This window comes from Oncorhynchus mykiss, chromosome 12, assembly GCF_057628025.1.
Source record: "Oncorhynchus mykiss isolate SJ-2025 chromosome 12, ASM5762802v1, whole genome shotgun sequence".
Classification (NCBI taxonomy): Eukaryota; Metazoa; Chordata; class Actinopteri; order Salmoniformes; family Salmonidae; genus Oncorhynchus; species Oncorhynchus mykiss.
Window position 1 is genome coordinate 29516193 of NC_143033.1, and position 16334 is coordinate 29532526.

The 16334-nt window shown below is 42.3% G+C and overlaps 2 protein-coding genes across 6 annotated transcripts in view; both read left to right on the forward strand.

Moving 5' to 3' along the window:
* The first annotated feature begins 954 nt into the window (after positions 1–954).
* On the forward strand, positions 955–15101 carry LOC110537360 (cohesin subunit SA-2). 4 transcript variants are annotated; one of them, XM_021623334.3, is made up of 34 exons: positions 955–1323; positions 2768–2886; positions 3049–3127; positions 3253–3408; positions 3530–3626; positions 3771–3847; positions 3949–4153; positions 4375–4526; positions 4917–4990; positions 5541–5664; positions 5829–5927; positions 6025–6104; positions 6254–6361; positions 6534–6642; positions 6995–7112; positions 7206–7309; positions 7793–7885; positions 8044–8133; positions 8282–8485; positions 8766–8836; positions 8953–9040; positions 9148–9228; positions 9342–9434; positions 9608–9782; positions 10032–10171; positions 10272–10373; positions 10487–10635; positions 10820–10948; positions 11081–11289; positions 12132–12360; positions 12745–12858; positions 12965–13091; positions 13195–13272; positions 13494–15101. In XM_021623334.3, the coding sequence occupies exons 2-34, from the start codon at positions 2843–2845 to the stop codon at positions 13515–13517; spliced, it is 3822 nt and encodes a 1273-aa protein (XP_021479009.1). In that variant the 5' UTR covers positions 955–1323; positions 2768–2842; the 3' UTR covers positions 13518–15101. The 4 variants fall into 4 exon arrangements, with proteins under 4 accessions (XP_021479009.1, XP_090048299.1, XP_021479010.1 ...); XM_090192173.1 differs by having other exon boundaries at positions 1103–1323; positions 7206–7335; XM_021623335.3 differs by having other exon boundaries at positions 1318–2315.
* A 424-nt stretch (positions 15102–15525) lies between these two features.
* LOC110537361 (THO complex subunit 2) overlaps positions 15526–16334 on the forward strand; it is a 65888-nt gene continuing 65079 nt past the window's right edge. For both annotated transcript variants that reach the window (XM_021623337.3, XM_021623338.3), the window contains exon 1: positions 15526–15859. In XM_021623337.3, coding sequence (XP_021479012.2) covers positions 15795–15859 — 65 coding nt within the window. In that variant the 5' untranslated portion in view covers positions 15526–15794. The remainder of the gene's footprint in view (positions 15860–16334) is intronic.

The window sequence follows — 16334 nt, forward strand, 5'->3', positions numbered from 1 at the left end:
CTTTATCCTGGACACAGATGCAAGCAATGTAGGCATGGGTGGGGTGCTGGCCCAGGTGGGGACTGGACACTTTGGGATCACAAAATCACTCAGCCGCCTCCATCAGTGCTTTTACTGGGGGCAACACAGAGGGATGTGGAGGACTTTTGGTGCCACTGTGACAACTGTACAGCGAGAAAGGGCCCTCCAGGCTGCTCTCATGCTCAGCTCCAACAGTTCCCAGTTGGGGCTCCCATGGAGGGGGTGGGAGTACTTGGGCCGTTCTCCACCACAGACAGTGGAAACCGCTGGGTGCTCACGGCCATGGACTATTTCCCAAAATGCTCTGCCTGACCAGGAGGCAGAGACCATCGATGACACCCTGACAGCGGGGATGTTCAGCAGGTTTGGCGCTGCGGAGTCCACCCACAGCGACCAAGGCAGAAACTTTGAGTCCCGTGTGTTCGACACCATGTGTGAGAGGCTGGGTATGCACAAGACCCGCACTACTCCTCTCCATCCTTAAAGTGATGGCCTTATGGAGTGCTTCAACAAAACACTTGGACAGCAGCTGGCCATTGTCTCTGCCAAACACCAGCGTGACTGGGGAAAGCACCTGCCTATGGTCCTCATGGCATGCTGTTCCGCTGTCCAAGACTCCACCTCCTGCACCATTGCCCCATACAGAGGGTACTCTGGGGAATGGAGCATTGCTAGTTAAGACCATGTTTAGCCATTGTTCTCTCTCTTGTGTCTGGTCTTCACAAGATAATGTCACGGTTATTTTATAGGGAAATTTTCATTTATTTGTCGTGGGCTACGGCCAAACAGTAGCCTGTGTGGAGTTGGCTTAATAAACCGTAAATTCGTAAACTCAATCGTCTGTCTGGACAATTGTTCCTTTATGATCTAGCCAGGCCATTACAATTTTATACAAATTTGAGTGGCACGTATTTACGTTTACTATGTTACGTCTAGTCTATGAGACCAGGCTACATGTATATGGTTCTCAGTATTTTGTATCATCAACAACAGTCTGTGTTATGTCCTATTAGTTTTGTATGAAAATGAGTTGCGGGCAAGTGTACTGTTCAATTTGACCGACAGGTGGTGCGCCATCGACGACACGAATCCATCGACAACAAACTGAGCCATGCTAGTTAGCTAGCTAGCAGAGAAAAATAATAGCCATAGCTCAGGAATCAGATTAACCAAATCTACATTTAAGAGAGTGGTAAATAGCCAATTATATATTTACAAATTAATAAACGTTCCAGCGAGACAATTTCAGAAACATCTGGATTATTTTGATGGTTGATTACAGTATTTCAGTCAAACAACGAGGTAAGCTGTAAAATGGCGGATAACATTCTGGGAGCTAGCTGTGTTGCTAGTCTTGTTGAATAAACTAGCAAGTTATTAGCAGGATGTAGCTAGGACAATTAATGTTAGCTAGATACAATAAGGAACTGGAATTTGAAATTGCGGTTTTGTCGCAAATTAACTAGCTTGCAGTTAACTTAATCATCAAACCATATTGACGTGTCCCTTGACTGTAACGTTATATATTAGCCCGCTAGTACATGGTAGCTAAGTTATTTAGCTAGTTAGCTCTTTCACCATGATGTGTGCAGGGACTTTGCCTGATTTAAGTCGGAATCGTTACCTAAATCGTCTTGCGATCATCATAACACATCATGCGAGTGTATGTTTATAGTTAACCCGTCTCTTAGTTAACCATAAGATAGCCAACTAGCGTTAGTTAACTACAGCAATGGTAGCCAGCTAGCTGGCAAAGATGGACGTCAAACATTGTTTACACGGAAGAGGATTGTACCCTATCAATAATAGCTTGTTTTTGGAGTAACGTTAGCTATGGTGAAAATGTATGTAGCTAACTGAATGACAGTTATTGCATACTTCTTGGTTTTGTTTTAACTGTTTTACAGTTACATTTACTACATTGTCTGACAGCCGCAGAATGCATAGCTACGTTACTAGCCAACCTTTCATTCGCCGACAACTAATGAGCAAAGATGGAGTAGTTTAAGAACGTCTGTTGCAGCCCTGGAGTAACGTTAGTCCTCATAATGTAGGGATTTTTGTTTGTTTGTTTGAAGCCGACGAGGTGTTATTTAGTTCGAGATTCTCATTCGTAAAGAAGTTTGCTGACGCAGCTTTCCGAATGGCCTAACGTTAGCTATCTCGTTTAGCTAGCTTTCTCGTGAATAATTGTTGCTGGCTTCATAACTGATTTTCTCCCCCTATTTCCATTTGTAAAGTCTGCTGTTGTCTTCTGGTTCTACGTCTAGTGTCATGTTATTTTATTTCCCCAGGTAACAGTAGCAAGCTACATCTGGAAGGTGTATTCATTTGTCTGTTGCAAAACGTTTTCCAACGTAAACCGTTTTACTAAAGGAACCTAACGAACACAAACGAAAATGAAAGGGACCTACCTACCTGCAGTTTTCCAATAAAAAACTATCGTTTTCGTTGCAAATAATTGTCTGTTTTGCGTGAACGGTTTCCGTTGCAAAACGGTTAGCAACAGACTAAACGTTTTGCAACGGAATCAGACTAATGAATACATCTCTGTCTTCAGCAGTCAATTGTGAACTGCCGAGTGTGCAAACGGAATTGGTTATCCTCACTTCTTATTTATACTGTTAATCCATTATACTTGTTACACATTAACCTACACACACGTTAAGTTATACATAGGCATAATACCATCTTTGGACTGCCTTTGTCCTTTTGAATGTTTGACCCTTCTTTTCATATGTTCTAGGTTGTATTAGTCTACATTTTGGTGGATCCTGAGAAGTCCATACTTACTAGAGTGTGTCCAGAAAATGTTAAAGAAATGATAGCAGCACAAGAGTTGCACACAGAGTTTCAGTTTCCTCAGTAAGTATAACTTAGATGTGTAAAGTAACATGCAAATTGTATTACCTTATTTTTTTGCAAACCGTGAAGATACAGAGGACATACGCTTTGTAATGCATAGATAGACCTTCAAACTAGTTCTGTGTGTATTGTTACAATAACTTATTTTTGTTTTCTGAACAGAGAGACCGATACACAGTTATCCTCTGACACAGACCTTGAGGACCCTGATGTCAAGAATGCAAAGCTTGGGAAAGGAAAGGTGAGACTTGCTTGTAAAATCCTCTATCAACACAAGACATCCATAATTAAATGGATATGGTCACCTCCTACTTTACATTTGTGCACACACAATATACACTAACACGGTATTCCTGTCTGTTGTAGGGTGGAAGGAAGGGGAAGAAAGCCCCTGGAGAGAAGGGGAAGGGTGGTGGAGCGAAGGGTACTGGCCTTGGCGGGGTGAATGGCCATCACCAGGAGAATGGGATGGAGAGCATGACCCTGTTCGAGGTGGTGAAGATGGGGAAGAGTGCCACACAGGTTGGTTCAAACTATTTTAATTAGAAGGATAGGGTAATAAAGTAGTAATTTTCAATGCATGTTGTTGATAGTAGTATTTTCATAATTAAGTGATGCCTAATTGGTGTTTTTTTTATTTTAGTCCATCGTTGATGACTGGATTGAGTCTTACAAGAGTGATCGAGACATTGCACTCCTGGACTTGATCAACTTTTTCATCCAGTGCTCCGGTTGTAAAGGTAGGCTCCCAGAGTGTATTGAATAGAATTGTTGAATAGAATACGATCTGCTGTGAAGGACTTTTCTAAATCATTTTGCATCCGTTACTTGTGATGATTAAACAAGGTAAGATTTTTTTGTTCTTGTTTTTTGTTTTGCTACAGGTGCTGTCAGTGCAGAGATGTTCAGACACATGCAAAACTCTGAGATCATCAGGAAGATGACAGAGGAATTTGACGAGGTACTTTTTGATTGTACACTTACTGTACATTGTTATTTATGCCTCTCTGTCTATAGCGTATATTTAAACATTATTCCCGCTTTCGCTCTGTTATCAAATAGGACAGCGGGGACTACCCGTTAACCATGGCAGGGCCACTGTGGAAGAAGTTCAAGTCGAGCTTCTGTGAGTTTATCGGGGTGCTGGTGCGGCAGTGTCAGTACAGCATCATCTATGACGAGTACATGATGGACACAGTCATCTCGCTGCTCACTGGCCTGTCTGACTCGCAGGTCCGAGCCTTCAGACACACCAGCACACTGGCAGGTCAGTACTAACACAATAGAGACTCTGGGCAGTTGAGGGAAGACTGTAGTTCAACCACTGTTAAACTATTAGCTTGATGTATTTTAGTGCTATCTTTTATGAGGGCTACACTGTGTCTATATGTAGGCCTATTGAATATACCTTGATTTGATGGCAGGTCTGCATAAATAGTGCCTTATTAATTAGTAGATGTCACTCAAGTGAGTCGTTGTCTCTACCAGCCATGAAATTGATGACAGCCTTGGTGAACGTGGCTCTGAACCTGAGCATCAACATGGACAACACTCAGAGGCAGTATGAGGCAGAGAGGAACAAGGTCATGGCCAAGAGGGCCAATGATAGGCTAGAGCTCCTGTTACAGAAGCGTAAAGAGGTGAGTGGGTTCTTCTGGTGTCTCTCAACCGTTTCTTCCCTACGGCTGTTGTAGGGAGGGGGAACCTTACCTGGTCCTAACAATTCAAAACGGACCATTTAGAAGTTACATTTTTGAAAAGGCACAGCGCTCGCTCACCATTTTAAATATTATTTTATTTAAACAACTAAAAGCTTGACAACCAATTTCTGAAGGCCATCAATGAAGTCCGAAACGTCAAACTTTTAATAGTTGTTTAAGTAAAATATGTTTTTAATGGTGAGTGAGCGTTGCGCCTTTTATAATTTAGTTTTTTGGTTGCACCTCGACTCACGTTGGTTGTGCGCCCTCCACTTCTTTCCATTAGATATGTAAAAAGCATTTTCAATTTGAAACGTCTCCTCTTTTCAGCTTCAAGAAAATCAAGACGAAATTGAAAACATGATGAATGCGATTTTTAAAGGAGTGTTTGTTCACAGATATCGGTATGTATTGCAATTTGTCATCTTTCTACATACAGAACAATGAATTAAATTACAACTGTAATGGATTATGTGTTATATTTTTTATTCTGGATTGTTTTAGGGTGGGTATTATGAATGGTGTTTTTGTAGTAGATTTTTAAAGAGGAGTCTATAAAGAGAACTGTGGGTGCATTCACTTGATGTCAGAGAGTTTGATCACTGTGTGAAAACCAACTTCAGGTACTGACATTGAGAGAGACTTCAGATGCATGGAAGGCTTACAGCAGTTCTGAGATGTGCAGGCTAGTCTTTCACTGAGCTGTTCCAAGGCTTTGGGGTGCCCTCTTGTGCTAAACAACAGGTAGCAACGGTTGCTAAGGCAGAACAGCTCATCATGGCACACCATGGTGCACTGATCTCTGATCTAAGTAGAACTGCCTCTGGCTTTACCACTTAAGCCTTTCTAATGAAATCAATGTTTACTGCCCTACTGTAAGATATCAAATAATTGATTTGATCATTGAGTGTAATGGGGGCTGTGAATAAGTCTGGACATTTCTCTGTTTATCAGCGATGCTATAGCTGAGGTCCGGGCAATCTGCATTGAGGAGATTGGGGTATGGATGAAGATGTACAGCGATGCTTTTCTCAATGACAGTTATCTGAAGTATGTTGGATGGACCATGCATGACAAGGTGAGCCATGCAATATGTCAAATCACATTTGTGGGAGTTGTATAGCATGTTGCGGGTAGTCATTTACTGTGTGTTTCAACAGTAGGTATATTATCAGAGTTGAAAAGCTACAGCATTGAGGTTTGAACATTGTGGTTTGGACATTGTCCTCCCTGTGATCACAGCAAGGAGAAGTGCGCCTCAGGTGTCTGACTGCGCTCCAGGGCCTGTACTATAACCGGGAGCTCAACACTCGACTGGAGCTTTTCACCAGCCGCTTCAAGGTAGGTCAGACGCCCATCACACCACTGACTGGGAAATCCTGTACATAACATACACACATCATGGTTGGCCAGATGTTGACTTTACTGTCATTGACAGGATCGCATTGTGTCGATGGCACTGGATAAGGAGTATGATGTTGCAGTGCAAGCCATAAAACTTCTGACTCTTGTCTTGCAGTGAGTAACCTTGTCTACAAATCATGTCTATAATTGCTCATCCTTCACAACGTTAGCCCACGTATTAGTGTCCAGCCCTCCATGCACTCCTGACCCTTCGCTGATGACGATGAGACCTTACAGACCTGTGTGTTGTTTTCTCCTTACAGTAGCAGTGATGAGGTCCTGACAGCAGAGGACTGTGAGAGTGTCTACCATCTGGTCTACTCTGCCCATCGACCTGTGGCTGTGGCTGCAGGAGAGTTCCTCTATAAGAAGTAGGTCTCACATTGGCTCTCTAAAGCTGTGGTGGAAGCTGAAAAATACTCTTATGAAATTGTGATTAAAGCCCCATTTGGGTTGGTAATGCCTTAAGGCTGAGAAACAGATCTATATTTTTGAGATTATCCAGCTGCATTTAACCTTACCTCAATGTTGCCATGTCCATAGGCTCTTCAGCCATCGAGGTCCAGAGGAGGAAGGGATGCCCAGGAGGGGCAGGCAGAGCCTCAACGGGAACCTCATCAAGACCACCGTCTTCTTCTTCCTGGAGAGTGAGGTGTGGTCAGGCTCAATGAAGAGTCTGTCTCTGTTTGAAGTGACCTACTTGGGGCACAAATCAAAATCACATTTTAAATTGCTATGTTTTGTAAACAACATGTGTAGACTAACTGTGAAATTATTACTTACGGGCCCTTTCCCAACAATGAAGAGTTAATGATAACAAAAATAGAGATACAGTAGTGACTCGACAAATAAATACACAGTGAATAACGTGGCTATATACAGGGAGCACCAGTATCATGTCAATGTGCAGGGGTACGAGGTAGTTGAAGTAGCTATGTACATATAGGTAGGGGTAAAGTGACTAGTGACGTGTTTCAGTTGTGATAACCTCTGAATGTTTGCAGCTCCATGAGCACGGGGCCTACCTGGTGGACAGCCTGTGGGAGTGTGCAGGGGAGCTGCTCAAAGACTGGGAGAGCATGATCAGCCTGCTGCTGGATGAGCCCATGCCAGGGGAGGAAGGTAAGGAGGAGCAACACACACACACACACACACACACACACACACACACACACACACACAGAGTCATGTCTCAACATGTTTTGTCCTGTCCAGCCCTGACTGACCACCAGGAGACTGCCCTGATCGAGATCATGCTGTGTGCCATCCGCCAGGCCTGTGAGTGCCACCCTCCAGTGGGCAGAGGCACTGGGAAGAGGGTGAGTGCTGCTTGGCATTTTCCAATGTAAGCCCCTCAACGGTCAACTCTAGTACTAGTGAGCTCTCAAGGCTTTATTCTCAGAAGGCATGTTTGAACATTCACTCAGATATGAGGTTTTATAAAAATCTTTCATATAACATTATTGTAATGTGAGTTCAGATGGGCCGTTGCGCTTTAGCAAAGGGAAGGAGGGGTGTTCAATGACAAAAATCACCAGAATGGCTTACCAAGAAAAACTTCCAAAAGTACTAATTTGAGGTAAAAAGGAGATGGAGCACTCAACAAAAAAAGCCAGCGAATGATTACTTTTTGCTCACTTTAATCCATTGTACAGGGAGCTAACAGGTGACTGACGGTTCTGCCTTTTTTTGTTGAGTGCTCTAACTCATTTTTTACCTTAAAATAGTCCTTTTGTAAGTTTTTCTGGGTAAGCCATTCTTATGATTGTGATGTGATTGTGCTCTTCTGAAAATTCTCCTAGGTCCTGACAGCGAAAGAAAAGAAAACCCAGCTGGATGACCGGACGAGAATCACTGAGATCTTTGCTGTGGCGTTGCCTCTGTTGTTGGCCAAGGTCAGTTATCAAGTTGTGTACATGACTGTCACTTTTTATAGTCTATACACGGCTTCTATATATAACTCAACCCCTGGGACTGCCAGGATGATGCAGTATTACTCAACGCTAGGTCTCTGGTTGTAGCTCCCCTCACCCTCTCCATCTTACCCTCACAGTACTCCGTTGATGCTGAGAAGGTGACCAACTTACTGCAGCTACCGCAGTTCTTTGACCTGGAAATCTACACCACTGGTCGATTGGAAAAGGTTTGTGAATCATCTGATATTCCTGGAGCATAACTAATCCTACCGCACCTTAGATTGTTAACAGGCAATTATTCACATGGCCATTGTGGCAGAATATAGTTTGAGACCTCGCCACAAACGGAGACTGTTGTCCTCTGTTTGTGTGCAGCACTTGGAGTCGTTGCTGCGTCAGATCAGGGAGGTGGTGGAGAAGCACACAGAGACCGACGTGCTGGAGGCGTGCTCCATGACCTACCACGCTCTCTGCAACGAGGAGTTCACCATCTTCAACAGGGTGGACATCGCCAGGTCCCAGCTACTGGACGAGTTGGTAGACAAGTTCAACAGACTCCTGGAGGACTTCCTGCTGGAGGTGGGCTCAGATGCATAGAGATACATAAAATGTCTATTTTATTCTATGTTTAGCTGGCTGAGTGGCTTAGAGACTGAGCTGTCTGTCAGATTGAAAACCTCTATGGCAGATTTGGCAATGCATAAGGACATTGCCTGTCTTTAATCTTTGTAGACTATTTGTCAAAGAAAAAAGAGTGTTCCAGGGTAGTACTCAGATTGGTGTTGATTGAAACTGGGACTGTAAATTGAGTGATACGTGGCTGTGTAGGATTTCACAACCTAGTTATCTGTTGTTTCAGGGTGAGGAACCAGATGAGGATGATGCCTACCAGGTCCTGTCCACACTAAAGAGGATCACTGCTTTCCACAAGTAAGGCCTTGAGCAAGATTAAACAAGAAATGTGTAATCCAAACATTTGCCAATGAATGGTAGATAAATCATAACTCCTTATCTGAAAAGATTCTGTGTTTCTCTCTCCTCTTCAGTGCACATGACCTCTCTAAATGGGACCTGTTCACCAGCAACTATAAGCTATTAAACACAGGACTTCAGAATGGAGATATGCCTGAGCAGGTACCTAAACCATAACCCTTTTATCCCCTCAAACCCACCTACCCCTGAAATGTTTGACATTCATCTCCACTGTTTACTATCACTTACCTTGTAATACTTTTTCCCAGATTGTCATTCATGCGATGCAGTGCACACACTACATCATTCTGTGGCACCTAGCCAAGGTCTCAGAGGGCAGCTCCACAAAGGTACACACACTGTTGTTATCAGTGACTAATAACTATCCAGTGTCTGCCAATGGTTGTGACTATACACCCCTGTGTGGCGGAGTTACAAGTTGTGTCTGTAAAATGGTTTCCAGGGGAACATGGTCACCCTGAGGAAGCAGATGAGGGCCTTCTGTCTGATGTGTCAACGCTACCTCACCAGTGTCAACACCACTGTCAAAGAGCAGGTGGGTTGTCCTACGTCATGTCAGTCTGTTGCCTGACTGTATAGCTGTGTGTTCACTGTTAAGTGAGGGCTGAGGAATTGCTGCTCTGTTGTATTTTCCTGGATTACTGCAAAGCACTGTGTGACAGCTGTTGACATGGACGGGTGTCGTGTGATTGATTGACTGTGTTCCAGGCCTTCACCATCCTGTGTGACGCCCTGATGATCTTCAGCCACCAGATTGTGTCGTCGGGCCGGGAGCAGCTGGAGGCTCTGATCTACACTCCAGACTCCCCCCTACAGGCAGAGCTGCTCAACTTCATCCTGGACCACGTCTTTATCGACCAGGACGATGACAACAACAGCACAGGTCAGACACAGCCCAATGCCCCCCCCCCCACACACACACACACACACACAGCACAGGCTGAACATCCACACAGCCCACCTGGCAGCTAGTCACAACACAAGGAGACGGCTGAGAATGGCTTTTAATGTGAATAGTGCACACACAAGTTAAAACACCAGAGCTGTTTCTGAGTTAAAGCGAACACATTATATGGAGACAGGAATGTTAAAGTTTTGCAAGGGGTTACCTCCGTGTTCTTCATTTTATCAGATGGGCAGCAAGATGATGAAGCCAGTAAAATTGAGGCTTTACACAAGAGACGTAACCTGCTGGCAGCGTACTGCAAACTGATAATTTACAATGTAGTGGAGATGAACACTGGAGCTGATATCTTCAAGCAGTACATGAGGGTATGTCTGGCCTCCAACCATATTTAGACCTTTTAAAATAAAAATGTAATGTTGTGCTATTCCTAGTCAATGAAATAATTAAATGTGTTTTTCTCTCTAGTACTACAATGACTATGGAGATATCATCAAGGAAACAATGAGTAAAACAAGACAAATTGACAAGATCCAGTGTGCCAAGACCCTCATTCTGAGTTTGCAGCAGGTAAGAGCTATGGTGAAATTAACATTCAGTTAAAGTATTGTCTTCATTTTGTGACAATGTGAGTGGTTTTGATCATTGTTTTTTTTAAAGTTGCAACACTTTTCTCTTTTTAGCTTTTCAATGAGATGTTATCTGACCTCGGCTGCAACTTTGACCGCTCGTCGTCGTCCTTCTGCGGCATTAAAGAACTGGCCCGACGTTTCTCGTTGACCTTTGGCCTGGATCAGCTGAAGACCAGAGAGGCTATCGCCATGTTACACAAGTAAGCCTGCTGCAAATGTGAAACTCATCCTCTGTGTAGGAATCAATACATAAAGGTTTAACAGCTCTGCAGGCATGCTTCTATTTGAGGCTTCTCAACCTCCCAGAACTGTTAAAGTATTTACAGCTCAATACTTCAATCCATTCCTTCCTAAACATGTTGTCTTGTGCTGCACTTGCTGCAGGGATGGAATCGAGTTTGCCTTCAAGGAGCCCAGTCCCCAGGGAGAGGGAAACCCTCCTCTCAACCTTGCCTTCCTGGACATTCTCAGCGAGTTTTCCTCCAAACTTCTCCGTCAGGACAAGAAGACTGTGTAAGTCAGAGGAAACTGTTATACTTAGTGCTATGTGCAGTCAAATCATTAGTGACTGTATTATCCTTAGCCAGACAGACCACAGCTACACTAGATCATGGATGTTGATTTGTGGTCCTCTGTCCTCTGCAGTCACCTCTACCTGGAGCGGTTCATGACCTTCCAGATGGCCCTGCAACGAGAGGACTGCTGGCTGCCCCTCATCTCCTACAGGAACTCCCTGCAGGCCGGAGGGGACGACGACACCATGTCTGTCATCAGCGGCTACAGCAGCCGAAGTTCCAGCATCAGGACCAAGAAGGCCAAGCCAGCCAGCACCGGAAAGAGGAAACTGCCTGAAGGTGAGGGGCCGACACCGAGCCACAGAATAGCATGGGCAACATACGCTGGTGTTAAACCTGAAAGCTCAATGTTTAGTGTTATGATATACACTGAGTATACAAAACATTACGAACACCTTCCTAATATTGAGTTGCATTCCCTTTTGCCCCCAGAACAGTCTCAATTTGTCTGAGCATGGACTACAAGGTGTTGAACGCATTCCACAGGGCTGCTGACCCATGTTAACTCCAATGCTTCCAACAGTTGTGACAAGGTGGCTGGATGTCCTTTGGGGGGGTGGACCATTCTTGATACACACAGGAAACTGTTGAGCGTGATAAACCTAGCAGAGTTGCAGTTCTTGACCCCGACCGGTGCGCCTGGCACCAACTACCATAACCCCGTTCAAGGGCACTTAAATATTTTGTCTTGCCCATTCACCCTCTGAATGGCACACACACAATCCATATCTAAATTGTCTCAAGTCTTAAAAATCCTTATTTTACCTGTCTCTTCTCCTTCATCTACATTGATTTGAAGTGGATTTAACAGGTGATATCAATAAGGGATCATAGCTTTCACCTGATCAGTCTATGACATGTAAAAAGCAGGTGTTCCTAATGTTTTGTACACTGTGTACACAACAAATTGTGTTCCAGAATATGCCACCTGCTTTGTGCGATTAGATTTTCACTTGGGGAAATAACTTGCCGAATGAAGTTTAGACATTAATGAATTGAGTGTTTGCTAGATGTTATCTAACGTTGGCTTTATAAAAAGCCAATACGCTAAGATGTCTCTACCTGAGCAGTGAGTGGTCTGCTCACTATATAACAACCCTATGAAACCCTTGCTATTGCAGCAGAGGAGAGTAGCAGCTGCAGCACAGACGCAGTGTGGATGAACCAGGAGCAGAACGTGCAGACGCCAGTGATGATGCCCTCGCCACATCTAACCTCCACTGTGCTGAGGGACCCCAAGAAAATGAGGCCAGAGGAGAGCTACATGGGTGTCTATGCTATGACATCAGAGCAGCAGCACCAACAGCTGCCCCCCCAACAGCACCACCATCAGACCCCCATGGACTACAAGTACGGAACACCTTTCTATGGCTCAACACCTTTTGATTTTCATGAGTATCTTTGGCCATCCATTGTAGGGCGGCAGGTAGCCTAGTGGTTAAGAGCGTTGGCCCAGTAAATGAAAACTTGCTGGTTCGAATCCCCGAGCCCACTAGGTGAAAAATCTGTCAATGCGTCCTTGAGCAAGGCACTCAACCCTAATTGCTCCTGTAAGGCACTCTGGAAAAGAGCGTCTGCTAAAGAACTAAAATGTAAAAATCTGTAATGTAATGTTACTTAGCTATGTATGCAATGTTATCAAAATGAATGATATCTTCAATGAAATGGCTGTAGTTCGCCTCTTGTTTGAATAAGTATGACTGTCTGTATTAATGTGTCTGACTCTGTTTTCAGTACCCAGGTGACCTGGATGCTAGCCCAGAGACAGCAGGCAGAGGCCCGGCAGCAGCAGCAGGAGCGAGCCAGCATGCAGTATGCCAAGATGAGGAGCCACATGCAGAATGCAATGTAAGACTGCATTTCTCTTCCAGACCACAGTGGTGTTTCAACCCCAGTGTAGTACTTACTTGTGTAATGTATATAGTAATTTGTGGCCATGTCTTTGACCATCTAGCCGCCGCGGTTCAGGACTCATGGAGGATGATGAGGAGCCAATAGTAGAGGATGTAATGATGTCATCAGAGGACCGTTTGGAAGATCTCAACGAGGGCATGGATTTTGACACTATGGATATTGATCTGGTAAAATACACTCATAAAGATGTTAATTTTCTCACAAGTTGTGCATTTATGAATATTACTGCCTTGGTGTCTCTTCTTTCTTACTTTGCTGTTTATTGTTTAGCCACCATCTAAAAATCGCCGAGAGAGATCAGAGCTGAAGCCAGACTACTTTGATCCTTCTTCCATCATGGATGATTCGGTGGGTATTGGTTTGTTATTGAGAGTACAGTGATATCTTCATTGTTAAAGATCACGTACAACAAACAATATGATCAACAATAACAGTGGCAGTACCGACGTGAAATCCAGATACTTAGTTAATGTCTTTGGTATGGAAAGGCTATACTCATTCTCTAATTCTTTTCCATATTATACAGCAAGTAACTAAACATTTAAATGCAGTATTTTCTTTCTTTTTAGGTCCTCAATGTTTCAATGTTCTAAGCTGATTATGGTAGATCTGCGTGAAGAGGACACTGTGTTGTTACCGAAAATGTTTTGATGACAAGAAGTATTCTCTGTAGAGAATTGTTTTAAAATAAGCTCATGGGACTATTTGCTTATGAGACATCAATGGTTGCACATTCGTCATGTTTGAATTTCACTTTTATTTTGTCGATCAATGGGCATGTTTTTGTCTCCTGTAAATACATAGTTGCTGACATACTTTTAAAATATAAAATCTGGCATGACATGTAGCCATATATTAAAACATATACAGTAGGAGAAAATGTGAAATGTCTTCATATTGTTGGAAGGCCTTACCGCAAATATGAAATACAGGGTTCTCAGAATTCTCTCTGTCATTATTTTTAGAGGTTTGTCTGTCCTGCTTTTATAACTTATAGAATACTTTGATTTATAGGTATTTTATAATGACAATCAGATGTAAATCAGTACTTTATAATCATGTTAATACTCGTATAGAGTACAGAAATGAACCTTTGTAATGGAATTTCTGGTGTGTAATAATGGATGTGGCCTGCAGTTTTTCTTTTTTCCAATGTTATAGGTGAGACCTCTTGGTGAACTGATAATGCCCAAATGCCATTTGACCCATTGACAAGCTTAGTTTAAATTCTGAATCACTTTTAAAAGTTTGATGATTTTGAATGCTTTTGAAGAGTGGTACAAAAGTATAGTGTGCAGAGGGTTTGTATAAAAGAGTGGTCAAAATATTCTCTGTTGTACCACTGTGTTGTGTCTGTAAGAGAGCTTGTTATAGAATGTTTCTAAAATACCACATTTAAGAGTTTGGGTTAGCTATTATGGTATCATAATATATAATTATATATTATACAATTATAAAAATGTGTAATATATTGTGAATCGGTGCTCATTTTATATTTGCTCAGTTTTAGTTCATTTGAAGTCTAATTTAGGAAAAGGTTCAATAGAATGTAAACTGGTTTAAATTAACCTAATTAATGTGCAGTTATGCATAAGAATTTACCTTTGAATTTGTATTTATATTTAAATGGTAAATGTTTTGTTTGTCTTTTCTAAGGATTTTTGTTTTAATAACTTTTCTTTACTTCTATGTACTTTGGTTTGCAGATTCCCAACAAGCTTTTCTGGAGGAATAAAATTGTAATCATGAATATTGTAAATTATAGTTTTATACAGCCACAACAGCTTAAAACACAGCCTCTCCATTTTCAAAAGTTAAAATGTTATATCTAAATACAAACTGGAGAATTGTATATTTTTCATTATTTACATTGTAGCAATGTTAGACAAATTAAAAAAATAATTTGAATGCATAGTTGTTTTGCTTAAATCTTATGTAGGCTTCATACTGTCGTTTTGATATTTACCTTTCTGTTGTCCTTGCATTGAACTGCTGAAAGTGTGTGCATATGTCTAAATATGTATACACATACATATATTATATATATTCAAATGTATATGAAACGTTTTTTTATTCTATTTACAAAGTCCACTGTTCCATTTATGGTTTGTATTTATGTCTCGAGACCAGTAACTTTTTGAACAAAATAAACCCCTGCAATTGTGTGATGATTTGAATGAAGTGTTACCAGTATTTAGTAGGCCTATTACACGGAAATGAAATGTCTACTGGACAGAGTGCAGTATAGTCACTGGTTGTGTGACTAGTTTGAATCACCTGTGTCAGGGGTTGTTACAATGGTGTCATTAATGGGATGGTGATCATGTAGGTCACTAAGGGGTGAATGTGGGTCTTTTTAAAGAATAAGGAAGCCACTGTTACAGTAATGGGGTTGTGGATAATGTGAGAATTCAATGTATGCACAAACGCCCACACACAAATCATCCCAAGACATGACAGGCAATGGGATAAATCGACAAGTGGGTAAACTGGAGTTTACCTTTAAATGCTTTGTGCTCACCTCTGCCATGAATTTGTCTGAATACTGTTCATAAACTGAAATTGAGAGGCTCCTAGCATCACATGACCATCATGAACTGAACACATGCTCTGACGACTTGAAGTGATAGAGACGCTTAAGCAAGCCACAAACCCAGTGGATCTGTTCAACATAATTTATTATCTTTACACTAATCTACATAAAATCTTACACGTTAATTATTGTAGCGTTGCAATTTTAGGCTTCCAACGTTTGTTTGTGGTAAACTGACTGGAAGACCTCAAATTGACTCGTCGTCCCACGATGCACTAGTCTTCATTATTGTGCATTCAGCTAAACATCCGGGCTATGTGTGGTATTGTGGGGGAAGATGGCGACACGTATCATCCCTGCTGATTGGATCAAAAACTGGGAAAAATCTGGAAAACACGAGTTGTAAGTTGTATTATATTGTTAAATTGTGAAGACGAATGTCTTGGTATTTCGTTTTCCATTAGGGTTGTTGAGCCATGCAACCGGTTCCCATAGTTATCCTGTACAAGACCGTGCTAACTCGCGACGTGAATTAGCCAACCTAGCGTGCTAACTATTTCATAATAACAAGATAAAGTTGGCTACAGTTCAATAATGTTGTTTGAAGTAATAATTTGGTAAAGCATTTGTGCAATCCATGTACTGCAACACTGGCCCGGGCCATTAGATGCTAACTAGCAAGCTAACTAACTTTTGAGTTCGTCTGTCCTCCGAGACAGCTAACTAGTTAGCTTAGCCCTGAAAGCCAGTGCAGTGGACGAACTAACTAGTCAGCTATTATTGATGCAGGCTAGCCTGACCCTGTGCGTTCTAACTAACCTACCTACTATAGTTCGCTAGCTACCTATATACCTATTCGGCAAGTTGACTTAGTGAC

Bases quoted from the DNA above. Each gene is read 5' to 3' on its own strand.
- LOC110537360 (XM_021623334.3), top strand. From the start codon at position 2,843: ATGATAGCAGCACAAGAGTTGCACACAGAGTTTCAGTTTCCTCA. The intron at 8,486-8,765 runs GTGGGCTCAGAT...CTGTTGTTTCAG, and splicing joins TGGAGGACTTCCTGCTGGAG to GGTGAGGAACCAGATGAGGA. The intron at 12,361-12,744 runs GTACGGAACACC...CTCTGTTTTCAG, and splicing joins CAGACCCCCATGGACTACAA to TACCCAGGTGACCTGGATGC.